The sequence below is a fragment of the Mus caroli genome, chromosome 12 (genome assembly GCF_900094665.2).
Source record: "Mus caroli chromosome 12, CAROLI_EIJ_v1.1, whole genome shotgun sequence".
Lineage (NCBI taxonomy): Eukaryota > Metazoa > Chordata > Mammalia > Rodentia > Muridae > Mus > Mus caroli.
In genome coordinates, this window is record NC_034581.1 from 47,322,523 (window position 1) to 47,340,861 (window position 18,339).

Genomic DNA, 18,339 nt, shown 5'->3' on the forward strand with positions numbered 1-18,339 from the left:
TTTCTTCAAAGCAGGGTTTCTTTGTATATCCCTGGCTGTCTTGGAACTCACTTTGTAGACCAGGCTGGCCTCGAACTCAGAAATCCGCCTGCCTCTGCTTCCAGAGTGCTGGGATTAAAGGCGTGCACCACTACTGCCCGGAGCACATACTATTCTTGAAGAAGATCCAAGTTTGGTTGCTAGCACTCATACGGTAGCTTCCCCAATATAGGAAATCCAATGCCCTCTTCTGGACTTTGAGAGCACTGTTCTCATGTGCATAAATCTTACGCAGTCATGCACACAAAATTAAGAATAAGTCTTTTTTCAAAAAGACAATCAGGGCTGGTGAGATGGCTCAGTGGGTAAGAGCATCTGACCGCTCTTCCAAAGGTCCAGAGTTCAAATCCCAGCAACCAAATGGTGGCTCACAACCACCCGAAATGAGATCTGACGCCCTCTTCTGGTGCGTCTGAAGACAGCTACAGTGTACTTACATATAATAAATGAATCTTTAAAAAAACAAAAACAAAAAGACAATCATTACACTTATGCTATGCAAATTCATAAGAATTCTGGTAAGATACAGAAGTAGAATCTTCATTTGAAGAAAGCAATGACCACACAATAATTAAGGTGAACAGATAAGGGAATGAGTTGTCAGTGAGCCATTTCCTATTAGGTTTCTCTCTTGATTTTGCTGTTGTAACTGGCCATCCCCAGTACTTACCAGCGGATGCAGCAAGCACATCTTTACAAAGCTTCAGCCAAAGGGAGAGCTTCCCTACTGCCATGGATGTCAGCATATGATGCAACGTCTCTCTGATATCCTGGCATAAGCTTTCGTCTGTCTCTCTATCCAGTAAGGCTAACAGTGCCCCTTCAAGGCCCACTTCTCTGAGGTTAGCGTCTGAGGAGAAGAAAATGGATGGTCTAAGTATCAGACAACAGCTGCCATATGGGAAGTACCCACGTTCAGAGATTTTCAAACACTACATATCAATGGGCTTTAAAGATTAGCTGAGATACTGTGCTCTATCTGCTGAAGTTGATGTTAATTCATAGCTGATCTCTGTGATTATTTATGATCCCGCATAGGATCCTTAAAAAGAAAAGGAGCATTGTTAACTCTCTTAAGAGTTAATGACAGCAGGCCATTCAGATGTGTCAGTGGAAAGATCTTGCTGCTAAATCTGATCCCTCGAACCCACATGATACATGTGTGAGGACCAGAAGACTCCTCTGACCTCCGTGTGTGTGCAAACCCACACACAAGAAATAAATGCAACAAAAATTTAAAAAGTTGTTAATGTCACCTTAAGTTAGGTAAACATTATCCAAGTTGTGTTCAATACAGCAATATGAGTTTGTGTGTGCATGTGTGTGTTTATCTATCTATCTATCTATCTATCTATCTATCCTTATTTATTAGGATTCTTTTCCTTGGTCTAAAGTTAAATCTAAATAAGTAAACATGATAATCCTCCTTACTCTAGTGTAAAGGAGTTGGCTTTGTTGGTGTTGGATGCTACTGGAGAGTGAATCCAGGACTATTCTTTGAACTTGTGATCCTCCTGCCTCAGTCTCCCAAATAGGCCAATTACAGGGCCTGTATCACTAACCCCAGGCAAAGGATCTAAATGGGGTTTAAAATCACATCTAATTAATTAATGTGTGTGTGTGTACATGCATGTACACACATCCCAAGGCATATGTGTGAAGGTCAAATGACAACTTGTGTGTCCCAGCTTAGCAGCAAGTCACTCTGCCTACTGAGCCACCTTGCTGGTCTCTTAAATTTTTTAAACAAATTAAACAGAAATAGTGGTTGGTAAATTGGGTTTAACCTCTGAGCTAACATATGTCACTCACTATACAATATTCAGAGTACTGCAATATTCCAGTAATAAAGCACATGAGTGCTGGAAACTGAACGTGAGTCCTCTGAAATAACCAGTGCTCTAAACAGCTGGCCACCCTCAGCACCTAGTGCCGCCATCTTAAAGGGAGCAAAGCACTGAGCTCTTCACTGTAATTGGCTCACATAGCTAGTTTAGTATTTTGTTCTTGACTTAAAAATGTTCATGCTATTTAAAGAGAACTGAAGGTACTGGAGCAAGGACGGCTCAGAGGTTGAGTGAGGGGCTCGCTGCTCTTGCTGAGGACTTGGAGTCAGTTCCCACACTCACTAGAGGTTCACAAAGCCATCAATTCCTATTCCAGGGGATCTGATGATCTCTCACATATGCATGTACGCAAAGTAAAATATACTTACTACAACCTTTTTAAAAAGAGAATTGAGATAATAGTAAAATGTTATTACTGGAGTGTCAAAATTTTTAAAAAATGATACTGCCTCTTGGCCTTTTAGATCAGCTTAAGTGCAAAAATTAAAAAAAAAAAAAATATGCCCATCACTGTCAGTAACACAGGAAGAACACTCTCATGAATGACTGTTAATCCCTTCTACACAATAATTTGACAATATCTATTAAAATCATAACTGCACAATATTTTATTTATTCATTAATAGGCTATGTTCTGCATGAGTTCACTGTACTATATTGAGTGCAAAAGACAAGAGGCCATAAAAGGGCATCCGATTCCCTAGACCTGGAGTTTCAGATGGCTGTGAGCCATCATGTGGGTGCTGAAACTGGTCCTCCCCAAGAACAGTTGGTGCTCTTAACCTCTGAGCCACCTCTCTAGCCCCCACAACTTTTAAAAAGAGAACTGGTAGGATGTGTTGACTAGTAATCTTTTTTTTTTTTTTTTAAGATTTATTTATTAATTATATGTAAGTACACTGTAGCTGTCTTCAGACACTCCAGAAGAGGGAGTCAGATCTCGTTACGGATGGCTGTGAGCCACCATGTGGTTGCTGGGATTTGAACTCTGGACCTTTGTAAGAGCAGTCGGGTGCTCTTACCCACTGAGCCATCTCACCAGCCCCGACTAGTAATCTTTATGTGACAACTGCATATGTGCACACACCATGCTGTGACCACTGCCCAGTGGGTAAGAATTTCATAATGCTGTCCTAGTTAGGGTTACTATTGCTGTGATGAAGCACCTGCAGAGGAGAGGTTTGTTTGGTTTACACTTCCAAATCATAGTTCATCATCAAAGGAAATCAGGACAGGAACTCAAACAGGGTCGAATCCCGGAGGCAGGAGCTGATGCAGAGGCCATGGCGGGCGGGGGAGTGCTGCTGCTCACTGGCTTGTTCACCATGACTTGTTCAGTCTGATTTCTCACAGCACCCAGGACCACTAGCCCAGGGGCAGCCCCACCCACAATGGTCATTACCCTTTCCTATCAACCACTAAGAAAATGTTCTACAGGTTTGTTTATAGCCTGAGTTTACGGAGACAACGTCTTAGTTGAGGCTCTCTCCTCTCAGATGACGTTATCTTGTGTCAAGCTGACATAAAAGTAGCCAACACACATGCAGACAATGACTTTGACCTTATCCATCTTCCCACTCTTCCCTTCACTTCCTTCCAGATCCACCTTCACCCAGCAGAGAAGTTTTAGTGTACTAATAAAATAACTTCAACAGCAAAGATTTTTACAGCAAAACACATTATGGATCTGAAAGTTTTAATCTGGGATGCTTTGCCAAAGCTGTGACATGCTAAAAGATAGTATTTTAGAAATTACATACACATATATATTATTTGTAGTTAAAACTATATGAGGTTTGAGTTACTTTCATTAGTTTTAAAGTGAAAGGATAAAGGTCAGAACTGTGACTTGGTGACAGAGTGCTGGTATAGCGTGCCTGAGGCTCTAGGTTCATTTCTTAACACTGTGAAAAGTAAAATAAGATAAAAATGGATACATACTTAAATTTCACTGGGGCTGTAGAGATGGCTCTGTACTGAAGAGCATTTGCTGCTCGTCCAGAGGACCTGAATTTGTTCCCAACCACCTATAGCCCCGCCTCCAAGGACTCTGATGCCCCCTTTTGAACTCCTCAGACACCTAAACATGTGCAAATACCTAAACAGACACACACCTGTAAGCATAATTAAAAAAAAAAAACAACCACAAATTTTACTAAGTAATGTTGAACTCTGCTCTACAATGGAGAAAGGACAGAAAAAAATTCTTTAACATGTAGCAGGATTTATGCCTACTTTATTAAAATGTTACTTTGATGGGAGGCAAGCATGTATGAAAAATTATTTTAGGATTAAATCTAATTTCTTTTAAAAATTCTTTAAATGTTTGTCGGTTTAGTGGTGTTTGGACACTGTCCATGTCTGGCAGCCAGAGGACAGTGTGTGGGAGGTGGGCTCTCCTCCCCTGCACTGCTTCTGAGGATCAGACCTGGGACATCAGGCTTCATGGCAAGCGCCTTTCTTTGTTCAGACATCTCGATGTCATGAACAAATCTTGATGTAAGGCAGGATCCTGGCTTGGCCTTCCTATCAGTAAAGGGGTTGAAAAGACAGCTCGAGGGAACACATTTTGCTATGCTTTGAGTCCCAGACTTCTAGTTCAGATATGGGGTGAGAACTAATAGGTATTTCTGACAAGTTTTCACAAGAAGTGCACATCGCTGGCCGGCCTCACCTTGAGAATCTCTTCCATCACCAGGCAGAGTGGTAACTGCTAGGATGACTTTTTTTTTCTGAGACAAGGTTTCTCTGTATAGCCCTGGCTGTCCTGGAACTCACTCTGTAGACCAGGCTGTCCTGGAACTCAGAAATTCGCCTGCCTCTGCCTCCCGAGTGCTGGGATTAAAGGCGTGCGCCACCACGCCCGGCGCTAAGCTTACTTTTGCAGAAGATGTCAAACACCCTAGCATTAATCGTGATACATCATTTAAAAACTCAGGTTCACATGGAAATCTGTAATCCGGCTGAGAAGCATCACCTGCAGCGGCGTCCCTGCCATCCCTGGCCAGCATGATGGCATGCTCTGAAACTTCAGCTGCTTCTCTCTGTACCAGCTGCCGCAAACAAGCCAGAACTGCTCTTCTCAGCAACAGGTAGGGGCTACAAAGATTCACCTGAAAGATGAGATTTGGGGAATGAATCTAAGATTCCTGGTGGTACTCAGTCTCAGTCTAGATTCACTGGACTGTCTCCTGATCCTCGTTAGTGCACTAATAGGCTGGACACAAGTTCTCAAACACAGTGAAACTTCTTCAACTGCTTTAGAATGCACCTACAGTTACAATTAGAAACAGCTTAAGGAATAATACACATACTAAATTATGTGCTATTTGTATACATATGCGAGCAAAAGCTTTGACAAAGCTAGAAGACAGAGATTTTGGGTAATATCTCTGAGATAAAACACTCACATTTGTTCTCACACAACTGTGCTTAAGATTCTCTATGAAATGAGTACAACTGCAGCAATGCAGGCAAAACCGTACACGGGTTTAGCTGGAGCTCTAGAGTCAGACAGTCTGTGAGTCCTCCATCTGTCATCCACTGGCTGTGTGACCCTGGGCAAGTTATTTAACCTTTCTGGGTCTTAGCTTCCACTGAACTACTGTGAAGTTAGCTGGTACTGGAGTTACAGACAGTTGTGAGCTGTCATGTGGATGCTGGGAATTGAACCCAGGTTCTCAGGAAGAGCAGCCAGTGACACCTAGCCATCTCTCCAGCTCCTCAAAAAAAAATTCTTTAAAGAGCAACAACTTTTACATACATGCCTTCCTACATGTAACATATGTCTAAACATATGTAATACATGTAAATCACAATGGAATTGGCAGCAGCTTTATCTACAGCAAATGATAAGCTTAACAATGTTCTTCAAATGATCAATTACAAGTCAGAAATTTCTGGATACAAATTTCTTAATTTCTTTCTGAGTGAGAATTTTGCTCTGTAGTCCAAGCTGTCCTTAAACTCACAATCCTCCTGTCTCAGCCTTCTGAGTACACGATTACATGTACTATGCTCTGATCCTAGATATAAATTCTTACTTAATGAGAAGTAACATAAAATCTATTTTTCCTTTAATTAGGCTAGTAGAGACCAATTTGGTATGGCCTATAAAAATGTACATGCTCTTTGGGGAGTGGGAGGATTGAACCCAAAGCCTCGTATGTCTTCTCTGCAGAGCTTTACTCCAGCGCACGACGTACTGTCATATTTGGTATAAATGGAAAAAACAGGACTGAAACGGGTGGTGGCAGGTACTGTCCACTGTATAAGAAACACATGCAAAAATAGGGCCAGGTTCTCAATTTATAAGATAAAGATATTAGGTAGGATGTCATTAGTGAAACTCAGGGGTGGAATTAGCTTTGTCAGTATGTTTTATTACATGTCCACATTTCAAACTCAAAAGTGGAGGAAGGAAAATGCCATTCACAGAATCCTCAAGGTAATGCCACCACAGTCAGGTTTAAGAACATCTACTATTAGAAACTAGTATACAGGACCTCACAGAAGTTAAAATATAAAGGGTAAGTTTACTAGTGCCCAAAATTACTGTTGTAGTTAATGTCAATTAAAAACAGAATTTTACATGAAAGATTTAAAGAAAAATGAATGAAGCTATTAGTTGTTTTGATTGGAATTTTACAAGCATGTAATACAAGGAAGATGCAGCATTCATTCAGGGCAGTTATACAATCCTTTAGAAAAAAGCATGCTTAGTGCTCTTCACATGCTTGGTAAAGGTTGGGGACTGTCACACAAAGCAGACGGAGGCTCTGTATCTCCGCGTCATTCTTTAGCATGTCACTAGGGAAAAGGAATGTAGGCCGGGTTACAGCAAACAAGGCAAGCGGAAAACACAGACAGCAAATCAAACTGTAATTATGATTTCTTTCTCAAATGAATACATTAAAGCAAAACGATGCAAAACGCAGTGCAAGGAGTGAGCACACGAGCTGGAGAAGGCGAGGAAGGATTGGTCAACACCGGCATTAAATAAATACCACGGAACATGCTGTGCATACTGGGCTGCGCATTAATGGTTAGCTTAAACAGAGAAACAGAGGAAAACATCTGCAACCAAAAATAATACACAAAACAGCACTGCAAACCTCAACAAAGTTAGGAGTCAAGGGTCAGGGACCTACCAACACAGAATTATCCAACAAGATCTCCTGCACAGAAACAAACGACAGACCAGTCATGACAAAAACCAAAAGATAAATACTAGGACGACTATGACACAGTCAGCTAAGTGTTCTGACATAAAGCTAAGAGATACCCTTCAAATCGGCTTAGCTTCCATCTTACAAGGTGGTTGGTTACAAACATTCTACTTTCTAGCTTGATAAAGTAACAGTTGAGCTAAGACCTTGAAAATGAGCCAGGCAAAGCCTGAGTGTCCACTTGAGAAAGGAGGCTTTCTGCTCTTATTATGCCTTAGATTCAAAGCAGGCCCAGTAGACATACCTGTGGGAGGGGCGAGCTGGGCTGTTTATACATGAATGTGTATAGTTTACCCTGGCACAGTTAATTATAGATCTTTCTATTTTAAAGCTGAATGTACTCAGAATTGATGGTGTCACTAAGTCCAAGTTCAGACAGGAGTGGAAAGCATGAAGTTTGAGGGTAGTCTCTAGTGTAGGACTGCCCAGTGATGACATACAATTTCTTCCTTTAAAAATTTTTTTTAAAGTTTTATTTATTTATTTTATGTATATGAGTACACTGTAGCTGTCTTTAGACACACCAGAAGAGGGCATCACTATGGATGGTTGTGAGTCACCATGTGATTGCTGGGATTTGAACTCAGGACCTTTGGAAGAGCAATCAGTGCTCTTGACTGCTGAGTCGTCTCTCCAGCCCTGACATACAATATCTTTACTTTGGAAAATACTGTAAAATATACTAAGCTCAATCAATAAATTTAGAATAAAATGCTAACCAAATTGTTAAAATACTCTGGTAATGTTAATAAAAACCATTTAAAATAAGATTTCTATTTTAAATGCGACGGACTGTTTTACAAATGTAGTCATTTTTGGCAGGGAAAAAGAACAAGGTAATAAACCCGATGAGATCTTATTCATCGCGGATTATCAGGTGTTAATCTTATTCTTTGTCTCTTAGCAAATAACACTAAGTGAATCCATGACTCAGGTAGGGGACCTTTGCTCCCCATTTAAATAGAGCAGTGCTTCGATGTTCTTAAAGTCAGATCAACTTGAAATAGAATGGGATATTTTTTCAGTAACTGAGTATGGTAAAAATTCTTCAAATGTAAAAACTAATATTCTTGGGAGAAATTGTCCTTGGGTGGTGAAGATAAAAATCTTTTCTCTGCCATTTCCCTAACATGTGGTTGACTCATATCAGTTAGCTACATCATCTTTTAAAAGTTTTATGACATTTAGCATCAATAACTGATATTATGCATTACTCACGATGTGTCAATGCTGTTTCACTGAGTGGTCCGTGTGTTACTACATCTGGTATCTGTGCATTGCTCGTGTTTAACAGATAATTGGCTGAGCCTGGGGGACGTTATGGGACACTACACAGCTAGGAAGTGACAAAAGAATGACTACGATCATCTCACAGAACTCACAAAGGCAATAACAAAATAATAAAGATAGCAACTGGGCAAGGAATCCAGGAGAGAGGGGATTACACCAAGCTACGACTACATTTGGTAAACTGCTCAATGCTGTGGTCCTCAGACTATCTTTTAAAGATTTGCTTTAATGATGCAAACATCATTCTACAAAAGATGGGATGATGTGAGAGCTTTAGATGTTTCTTTTAAGCTCTGAAATACTACATAGTTTGCTTCAGGCTTTAAAACGAAAGGACTGCCTTTATGTGTGTCCAACAGGGTGACACTGTTGCACATCACTCACATTTATGCTGGAGAACACGACCAAGTTAAAACGAAACAACAAAAACCAACCCTCCTCCAACAAGAAGGACTCGCAGATAACATTTAGGGACGTCTCTAACTTTGTGCTGGATCACATTCATCATGATCCTGGAGCTCAACTGTTCAGGCAAGTCTGGACAGACATCGGCCATGCCCTAGAAAAATCATCAAAGCCAAATGTCTATGAACCACTTGATCAGAACTTCCGGTTGACTGGCTTTAGCTCTCTGCATTCGATAGATACATTATAAAGACCCAGACATGATGTGTATGTAGCCAAGACATCTCTCCCTCTGCTTACATGTGTGTGTCTGTGTGCGTGTGTGCGTGTGTTGGGCATGCCACTCCAAGAGAACATGGAGTTCACAGATGGCTTCCAGGATTCTACTATATTACTCTCAGCCTTAGTCCTTTGGGAAACCATCTGTCATTGAGCCTAGAGTTAGCTCAGCGTCATTGCTGGGCTGTGAAGAGGGCACCTACCCATGTCTACTCCCTAGTTACAGCTCTGCTTTTCCATGGGCGCTGCTGTCACACTCAGGCCTCTATGCTCACAGTGCAAACACTGTTGTCCACTAAGCCATCTCCCCAACTCTCCCTTATCCACCTGTGTCAGAACTTCTGATATAATTACAACAGAAGAAAACCAGGACCACACAAACCATCTGCAGGTCCTCCAGAACGTGTAACTTGTACAGTGAGTACAGTAGTATAGCACTCAGTAAGGGCCTCCATTAATGAGTAAATACTCCAGAATTTATGTTCAACACTAATGGGAGAAAAACAACCCATGTTTGAGAGGCTTAGAGGTAGATGCATGAAAGTGGTCCTCTCCTTTCTAGAACAGACTGAAAGAAAACAGCCAAACATAGCATAATTTACATAGTCTAAAAACCAACTAAGTTGGAATACGAGTTTCAGAAATTAGGAACTCCTTATACTGATACTCACACAGAGGCAGCTGACCAGACTAGACAAGTTGACATGGCGTGGGGCAAACATGTGAAGCTGCTGAAGGCAAGAGATGGCCTGAGCCTGGACCAGGCAGCCTGGGTGATCCTGCATCACTGCACAGCCCAGCAGACAGGAAGTCCTTAAGGCGGACACGGAAGTATTGCTACCTGAAAGAAAAAGCCAACACCTTTTAATAATTAGCCTATAAAGCCTAACTCCTCTTTAAACATATATAAAGATTTAAAGTCATTAAAATTTCTTCATAGATTTGTCAAGTCAAATTTCTACCACAAAAGCAGATACATGGGCTGGGGCACCAGTCAGTGGCAAAGTGTATGTTTAGCATGAGGCATGAAGGAGGTTTTTGCACATACAGGTACATACACACACACACACACACACACACACACAGAATAATAAAGTAACATACTGGTAGACTATCTTGTTCTTAATCTTTGACTTTTCGTGCTTGTATTTGGGTGTGTGAAGGTCAAAGGACAGCCTGGCAGGAACTGGTTTGTTCAGTCCACCATGTGCGGCCTAGGACTGAAACTCAGGTTCTTAGGCTTGGTAAGAAGTGCCTTTACTTGCTGAGCCATCTCATCAGCTCAGTAGCTTGTTCTTAATAGAAGAATCCAAGACAATTTACAGGTTTTACCAAATACACATGAAATATAAAATTTGGTAAAAAGGTATAATTAGAAATTGCCAATCTGGGCTGGAGAGATGGCTCAGCAGTTAAGAGCACTGATTGCTCTTCCAGAGGTCCTGAGTTCAATTCCCAGCAACCACATGGTGGCTCACAGCCATCCACAGTGAGATCTGGCGCCCTCTTCTGGAGTGTCTGAAGACAGCTACAGTGTACTTACATATAATGATAAATAAATCTTTAAAAAAAAATTGCCAATCAACTTAACTCTGCTATATTGTTTGAGAGTTATTTTCATGTATTATAATCATATACTGTATAATCTGAAGAAGCTTGACTGTTTGAAACTTTGGATTTATTTATTTCTGGCAGAGCAGTTCTTTATGCTACCCACCTATAGAGGACTTTATGTTTGTCACTGTAATTATGTAGGCAAGTACTTTTTTTTTTTTTTAGGATATATCCTATCTCTCTAAATATGGCACTTCTGTCTTTCAAGGTAGGAGACACCAGGCTGACTAAATAGAAACCTTCATCTAACAAAACATATTGAACACTTCCTATATGCTAAGCAGAGAGACTAAGCCTTAAGTTATTTCTATGTGTGTATTCTCCTTGTAACACATCACAACGTGGCCTCTGCATACCTTGTAGCTCTGGGCCTAACGTGGTAATGAGGGCGTTCAAGCAGCGACCAAGACTCTGGTGAACTTGCGCATGAGTTGGAGGCACATTTAGCAACAACATGACGATGAGTGACAGGGTAGACTCCACATGCACGTGATAGAGTGCACCTGCAGAATCAATGGTCAGTGACAAGGAGTGGAGTGCCCAGGTCTGCAAAGTCAGACAGAAATAAAATGTCACAGCCACATCACAAAACACAAGTCACTAGACTGGTCTTTGTTTTTAGCAACTTAAAAAGCAATGGAAATTAGGGAATGGATGTGCCGCTACCAATCTGAAAAGAGAGAAGTGAGCTCTGCAAGATTAAAGAAGTCTTTAGGAAGACACCCATCTGTGTGAGTGTTTTGTGTGTGTACATATGTGTGCCGCATGCACACCTGGGGACCACAGAGGCCAGGTGAGGATGCTGGGTCCCCTGAAGTTAGACTGACAGATGGTTGTGAGTGGCCAGAACTGAACCCAGGTATTCTGCATGAGCAACTGCTCTTAGCCATTGAGTCATCTCTCTAGTCAAGAAAATCCTTACCTTTAATATGAAACAGAAAACCAATTCACACAACCATCAAATTTAGAATGATATATCTAGAGATTGCTTAGCAGTAAGAATTCCAGGACAATATTGTAGCTAACAGCTTGGCTAAATCTAGTTTGTTATAAATGCCTTATTGTTCATATAAATAATAAAAATGAAGAAAGCTAGACATCAGAGAGCATACTGTCGAATTCCACTTACATAAAATATAAAAAAGAAGAAGGAAGAAGAGGGGGAGTAGGAGAGGAAGAGGAGGAAGAAGAATTGGAAAAAGACAAGAGGAGGCAGCCATGGACGTGATCGGGACAGTTGGGAAAAGGAAGGAAATCAGTGAGGGGACATGAGATGGTAAAGGGGATGAAATGCTCCACACACATTATCTACAACCATGATATGTCATTAATACACGCTATAAAAACTAAAATGTAATAATATTAGGTATGAGGAGGAAGAACAAAAGGAAAAGCTTTAAGTATCCAGAGGATACTGGAAGCGGGGCGGTGGTGGCGCACGCCTTTGATCCCAGCACTTGGGAGGCAGAGGCAGGTGGATTTCTGAGTTCGAGGCCAGCCTGGTCTACAGAGTGAGTTCCAGGACAGCCAGGGCTACACAGAGAAACCCTGTCTCGAAAAACAACAAAAACAAAAACAAAAAAAAAGAGGATACTGGAAGCAGAGCAGACAGGCTTCTGTAGGAGAGTCTGTCTTGGGGACAGTAACAGAGATAGATGGGTCTTGTGTGGGCTGAGAAGCTGGTTAAGAGGGACACACTGGTTCAGGAGGATCATGATGCCAGCCTGGGCTTCTTGGTGAGACCTGACTTCAAAATAAGACAAAGTGAAGTGAAACAGCATGCCAGGGTGGTGGTGATTCAAGCTTGTCCCAGTTACTCAGGGCCCAGGCAGTCAAAGGGCAGCCTAGATAAGAGCAAGTTCAAGGCCAGGCTGGAGAACTTAGTGAGTCCCTGTGTAAGAGGCACAAAAGTCTGGGATGTGGGTCATTGGTGAGGATTTGGCTGTTGACATAAATAGGTCCTGGGTCCAATCCTCAGTCCTGAAAAAAAAAAAAATCAAACCAATTTAAACCAATTAATCAAAACAGCCCAAACTTGAGCAGCCTGCCAAGCTTTTCAGCAGAGGCTGTAAAATAAAACATTTTAGACAAATCTGGTTACACATCTAGGAAAGACTGGAAGGAAATAATTAAAAACAGTTAAGGTCATTTATAAAATTTGGGGACATATACAAGTAGAAAGAGAAAAGGAAAATAGGCAAAATAGAACGCTTGAGACGTTGAGGAAGTGTAACTGACGACATGTCCCAGGCCAGCCAGAGCTATGTAGTAAGACTGCTGTAAACTAAATGAAACAGAAGCCCCAAGGATATATGGATGAAGCATGGCCTGCAAAAGCAGCAGCACAGCCAGGTGTCATGGCACATGTCTTTAATGTCATGGCACATGTCAGCACTGGGGAGGTTGATGGAGACTGATCTCTGAGTTCGAGGCCTGCCTGGTCTACAGAGCAAGTTCCAGAACACCCAGGGCTACAGAGAGAAACCCCGTCTAAGCAAAACAAAACAAAGCACCCCACCATTAAGAGAACAGAACTCAATCCAGATTTGATTAAGATGCCAGAGGAATGGTGAAACTGATAGAAATGGGTGACACACAATGTATGGTATACTGGTTAATGTGGATTTTCAGTCTCTAATCTGTTCATTTGTTTGCTTTTTAATCTTATTCAACTTATTAGCTTGAAGAAGTACTTTGCTTCTGAAAGCCTCAGATCCCCTCTAAGGGACATTATACTATAAATTACCATGAGGACCAACTATGCCAGTGTATTTGGAAGAACGCTGCACAGTGGCGAGTGTCTAACAAACTCAGATGGTGTTAGTTGAAATAAAGAGTTATCCATTTTTTAGAAAGGATACTGATTGTCGTTGACTTTGGTTACTCATAAGTATTAGTGGAAAAAAGATTTGAATTCTTAAAGTCTATCCAAGCTTTGATATTTAACACAGAATATTAGTTGTCAGTAAAACCAGCATGTGAATCATGGACAAGTCATGGATTTTGAGGAGGGTGTCGCATGAGGTACTCACCTGCACGTCAGGAGAAGTGCTGTCCTGAGACAGGGTATAAAGGACTCCAATGCAAGAACTCAAGTGCTGAGGCCCTATGCCCCCTAAGTACCTATGCAAGGATCCCAGAGCCAGTGAGTGGCCTGTTCTGGTAACCACATCCCTCGCTGACTTCAATCTGCACATACAGAAATAAAAATAAAAACAAGCACAAAAAGACAAAGCAAAGACAAGTCACGCATGTGGGGCTCAGCAGGCAAGGGCTGGTGACCCAAGGTCAGCCCAGGACTCCAACTGCAGGACAGAGTCTATTCCCATACACTGTGCTCTGAGCTCCACATGCATGCCGTGGGAGAGGCACACCCACATACATACACGCACACCACCACACATACATGGACATCCAAGAATATACATGCATTCACACACACACAAGTACCTATATACATACATGTGCACCACTCACACATGCACAAACATTCACAATAAATAAATGGAACTAAAAATATTTCAATGAATGTAACTTGTTACATAGACGAACTTTTCATAAGAATACTTATAAAATTAAAAGATAGATTTGTTATAAAGGAATGAAACATTCTGAAGTAAGCGGAAAGGTATCTTTCATTTTTCTTTTTTCTCTTTTAATTTGAAGGCAAGGTCTCACTGTGTAGGCCAGGCTGGCTTAGAACTCAGGGAGATATGCCTGAATCTGCTTTGGAATGATGGACTAAAGGTGTGCACCACCACACCCTACCAGTTTTTCATCATGACCACTCAGAGATGCACACTGTACATGACATATATACTTGCACTCAGTAATACAACATATGTACACATATACATTATATATGACATAAACACAGATACATACATTTTATAGGGTTGGTATTAGTACTATTTTATTATTAGGTCACATTTTTAAAAAGGTACATGGGGACATTTGAATTCCATCACGTCAGTTTAAGAACAGTTATACTGGGCTGGTGAGATGGCTCAGCGGTTAAGAGCACCAACTGCTCTTCCAAAAGTCCTGAGTTCAAATCCCAGCAACCACATGGTGGCTCACAACCATCCATAACCCTGATGCCCTCTTCTGGAGTGTCTGAAGACAGCTACAAGTGTACTTACATATAATAAAATATATAAATTAAATATTAAAAAAAAAAGAACAGTTATACTAAAACTATGAGGGAAGTTATTATTTACTGGGAATTGAAGTGTATTTAGGCCCTTGAGCTCTTCCTTCCCCACAACAATCTGTGGCTGTGTAATCCCTGCTGCACTTTACAGATGACTGCAAGAGGCAGGTGAAATTCCACAGAATGACTACTAAATGCAGCAGAGGGGAGATCCGAGCCAGGACCAAAGCACTCACATCACCCGCACAGCTACTAACCAGTCGATGTATTTACAATAAACTCATAACCATCAATGCTAAGGAGTCAGGGTCTTGCTATGTAGCCCATGCTGGTCTGAAAGGAAACTGGTGGCAATTCTGCTTGTTTCTTGAGTTTTATGAGTAGCGCTACCACCACACCAGGCATAATCTTATTTGTAATTGTTTTAGTGTTATTTTAAACATTCTTAAATAAGTAAGACTATATTACCAACCATCTCTTCAGAACAGTTCAAGACAACTGGCTGGAAGGACTGAGTGGCCTTTCAAAAGTCACTGAGGCCGGGCGTGGTGGCGCACGCCTTTAATCCCAGCACTCGGGAGGCAGAGGCAGGCGGATTTCTGAGTTCGAGGCCAGCCTGGTCTACAAAGTGAGTTCCAGGACAGGCAGGGCTATACAGAGAAATCCTGTCTCAAAAAACCAAAAAAAAAAAAAAAAGTCACTGAGGTCAAGAGCAGCCATCTCTTGTGGTCCGCAGTCTATGGCTCTCCCTACAGACTGCTTCCACCACTTATCATCTGTACTCAACACAACAGAACTGTCCCACTGTCCTAGAGTCTATTTATTGATGGCCAATTACAATATCCATATAACAGTGATCATTCTTCAGACCAAGAGGGTTTCCTTCATCTTAAAAAATGCAAAATTTCTTTAAGTTAATTACAGAACAACATTCTTATTAGTTGCATTCAACAGCAAACTATATCCCATTTTGGTACCAGCCCACGATCATTAAGAAATCACTTACTTGTCAAAGCTAACTTGAGCTAATCCAGCAGTAAAGGCCCCATCATCAACCACTTGGGCTAATCTAGCCCATGCTTCCGAAGCTGCACATCTCAGCAGGGGGGTGGGGCTTTCGAGTGCTCCCAACACTAGTGTTAGGACAAGTCTTCTCACTTCTGGACCTAAGCTTTGTTTAGAGCCAGCCACATACTAAAGTAGATGAAAAACAATTAAAATGTACAATTAGAGCAAATTTTCTGATCTAATTTGGAATGCATATTCTTGTCAATCAAGTATGTTCATCATGTAAACAAACAAAAAAACAAACAAAAAACCCAACAAACCAAGAACACAGAAATCACTAATTGCTATGTCCATAAAAATCGATGACTAATGAACATACTGCAGCAGTTGGATTTGGTCCACAGCCCTCAGCCTAACCATGCCTGGCAGAGATTAAGAAAAATGAATAATAAACTTCTCCAAAGGCATCGGCACACAACCTAGTTATTATAAAGCATTCCAAAATAGCAAGCATTTATGTGAATTTCAGTAAAATTACTATGATGGTTTGGGTATGCTTGGGCTAGGGAGTGGCACTATTAGGAGGTGTGGCTTTGTTGGAGTAGGTGTGTCACTGTGGGTGTGGGTTTTAAGACCCTGGTCCTAGCTGCCTGGAAGCCTTTGGAAAAAGAGATGAGGACTCTCAGCTCCTCCAGACTCATGCCTGCTGGGATGCTGCCCTGATGATAATGGATGGAACCTCTGAACCTGTAAGCCAGTCCCAACTAAATGTTGTCCTTATAAGAGTTGCCTTGGTCATAGTGTCTGTTCACAGCAATAAAACCCAAACTAAGACAATTACCTTCAGTAAGTTGGAAATGGCAGAAACAACATGCAACTGAACGGTTTGCTGACGAGCTCCTTTGGTGTGCTTTATGCTGTTCAAAAGCTGCTCCAGTATCAGAACCCTGAAATCAGAAGCAACAAGAGCTAAATGCAGCAAAGATTGTCAAGTCAAATCAAGGAGGGAGCAGCTGAGCTCCTGTTACTACTGTATTTTGTGGTAACTACTAACGTGACAAACTGTCACCCAACACCTCGAAACATTTTAAGAAAAGATATATCATAACCAATAGGAAAGTATTTTTATTAATCAGCAGGGAGGAAAGCATTAGTTTGTGAAAAAACATTACAAATGTCTGTCTTAGAGATTGTTTTCCCTTGGGAAAATTCAGCTAATTCGGTACCTGTAATTTGATTTTTTTTTCCCACTCCTAACTTCCGGTCTAATTTTCCTGGAACATGGGGAAAAATGTTCTTTAAAAAATGGGTAGTCCTTTTTTTTTTTTTTTTTTTGGTTTTTCGAGACAGGGTTTCTCTGTGTAGCCCTGGCTGTCCTGGCACTCACTTTGTAGACCAGGCTGGCCTCGAACTCAGAAATCCGCCTGCCTCTGCCTCCCGAGTGCGCTAAATGGGTAGTCCTTAACATTGTAAAACCTCATACTTTGTGCTCTCTCAATCGCTTGTGGTAGCTGTGACTGTGGGAATATATCCCAGGGCTGGTGTTATGGCTGGGTTCTCAAGACTGTGTGCTAAGGGCCTGTGATCCCTAGCTAAGAGTCCAGGTGAGTGGGGCCTACTGGGAGGCTTTGGGGTCACTAGGTGAGTCTTCCAAGAGGACCGAGGACCCCGGTCTCCACCTTCTTGCGTCCCGACTGCAAGGTAGGTACTTCTGCCCTGCTAGGCAGTCCTAACATGACACACATCCACTGGTTCAACCACTGATCGAAACCTCTAAATTTATAAGCAAAAATAATTTTTCTCTATTATAAACTGATTACCACAGGTATTTATTAGATTGACAGAAAGCTGTCAAAACTGAATGCTATTATTTGAGAATATCCAAATTCATTTATTCAATGTTGACAATTATATAAAAAATTTGGAGTGCCTGACCTTTAATATTACAGAATTTGGCCTCTTATCAAGTAGCTTACATAACCCAGGCAGAGCTCGAAGGCTGCCATCCTGATAGTCAGGAGGATGAGACAGGAGGTGCCTCAGCTCGAGGTCAGTGAGAGCAAGGCTTTTTTTTTTTTTTTAAATGCCACTTTAAAACAGAGGTTTGGGGGCTGGAGAGATGGCTCAGCAGTTAAGAGCACTGACTGCATTTCCAGAGGTCCTGTGTTCAATTCCCAGCAACCACATGGTGGTTCACAACCATCTGTAATGGGATCTGATGCCCTCTTCTGGTGTGTCTGAAGACAGTGACAGTGTGCTCATACATAAATGATTTCATAAATGAAATGATGATGATGATGATAACGACAACAAGGATGACGACTGGGGAGTAGGACAGTACCATGGGTGAGGGTGCTTGCCACCAAGTCTGATAAACCAAGCTGAATCCCTCAGTTGCATGGTGGGAGGAGAGAACTGTTTGCTGCACTCTGTCCTCAGATCTCCCACAGAGAAACTGTATTTTGTTTTTGTTTTT

At 41.5% G+C, this 18,339-nt stretch overlaps 1 protein-coding gene across 4 annotated transcripts in view; it reads right to left on the reverse strand.

Moving 5' to 3' along the window:
- The window catches only part of Heatr5a (HEAT repeat containing 5A), an 86,131-nt gene that overhangs the window by 29,389 nt on the left and 38,403 nt on the right, over positions 1-18,339 (reverse strand). For 2 of the 4 annotated variants that reach the window (XM_029484723.1, XM_029484722.1), the window contains exons 16-23: positions 16,705-16,810; positions 15,862-16,049; positions 13,735-13,891; positions 11,059-11,248; positions 9,760-9,929; positions 7,037-7,063; positions 4,864-4,999; positions 710-889 (exon numbers count right to left, since the gene is read on the reverse strand). In XM_029484723.1, the coding sequence (XP_029340583.1) occupies positions 710-889; positions 4,864-4,999; positions 7,037-7,063; positions 9,760-9,929; positions 11,059-11,248; positions 13,735-13,891; positions 15,862-16,049; positions 16,705-16,810 (1,154 nt within the window). The remainder of the gene's footprint in view (positions 1-709; positions 890-4,863; positions 5,000-7,036; positions 7,064-9,759; positions 9,930-11,058; positions 11,249-13,734; positions 13,892-15,861; positions 16,050-16,704; positions 16,811-18,339) is intronic. The other 2 variants (XM_029484724.1, XM_021178967.2) reach the window with 1 other exon arrangement.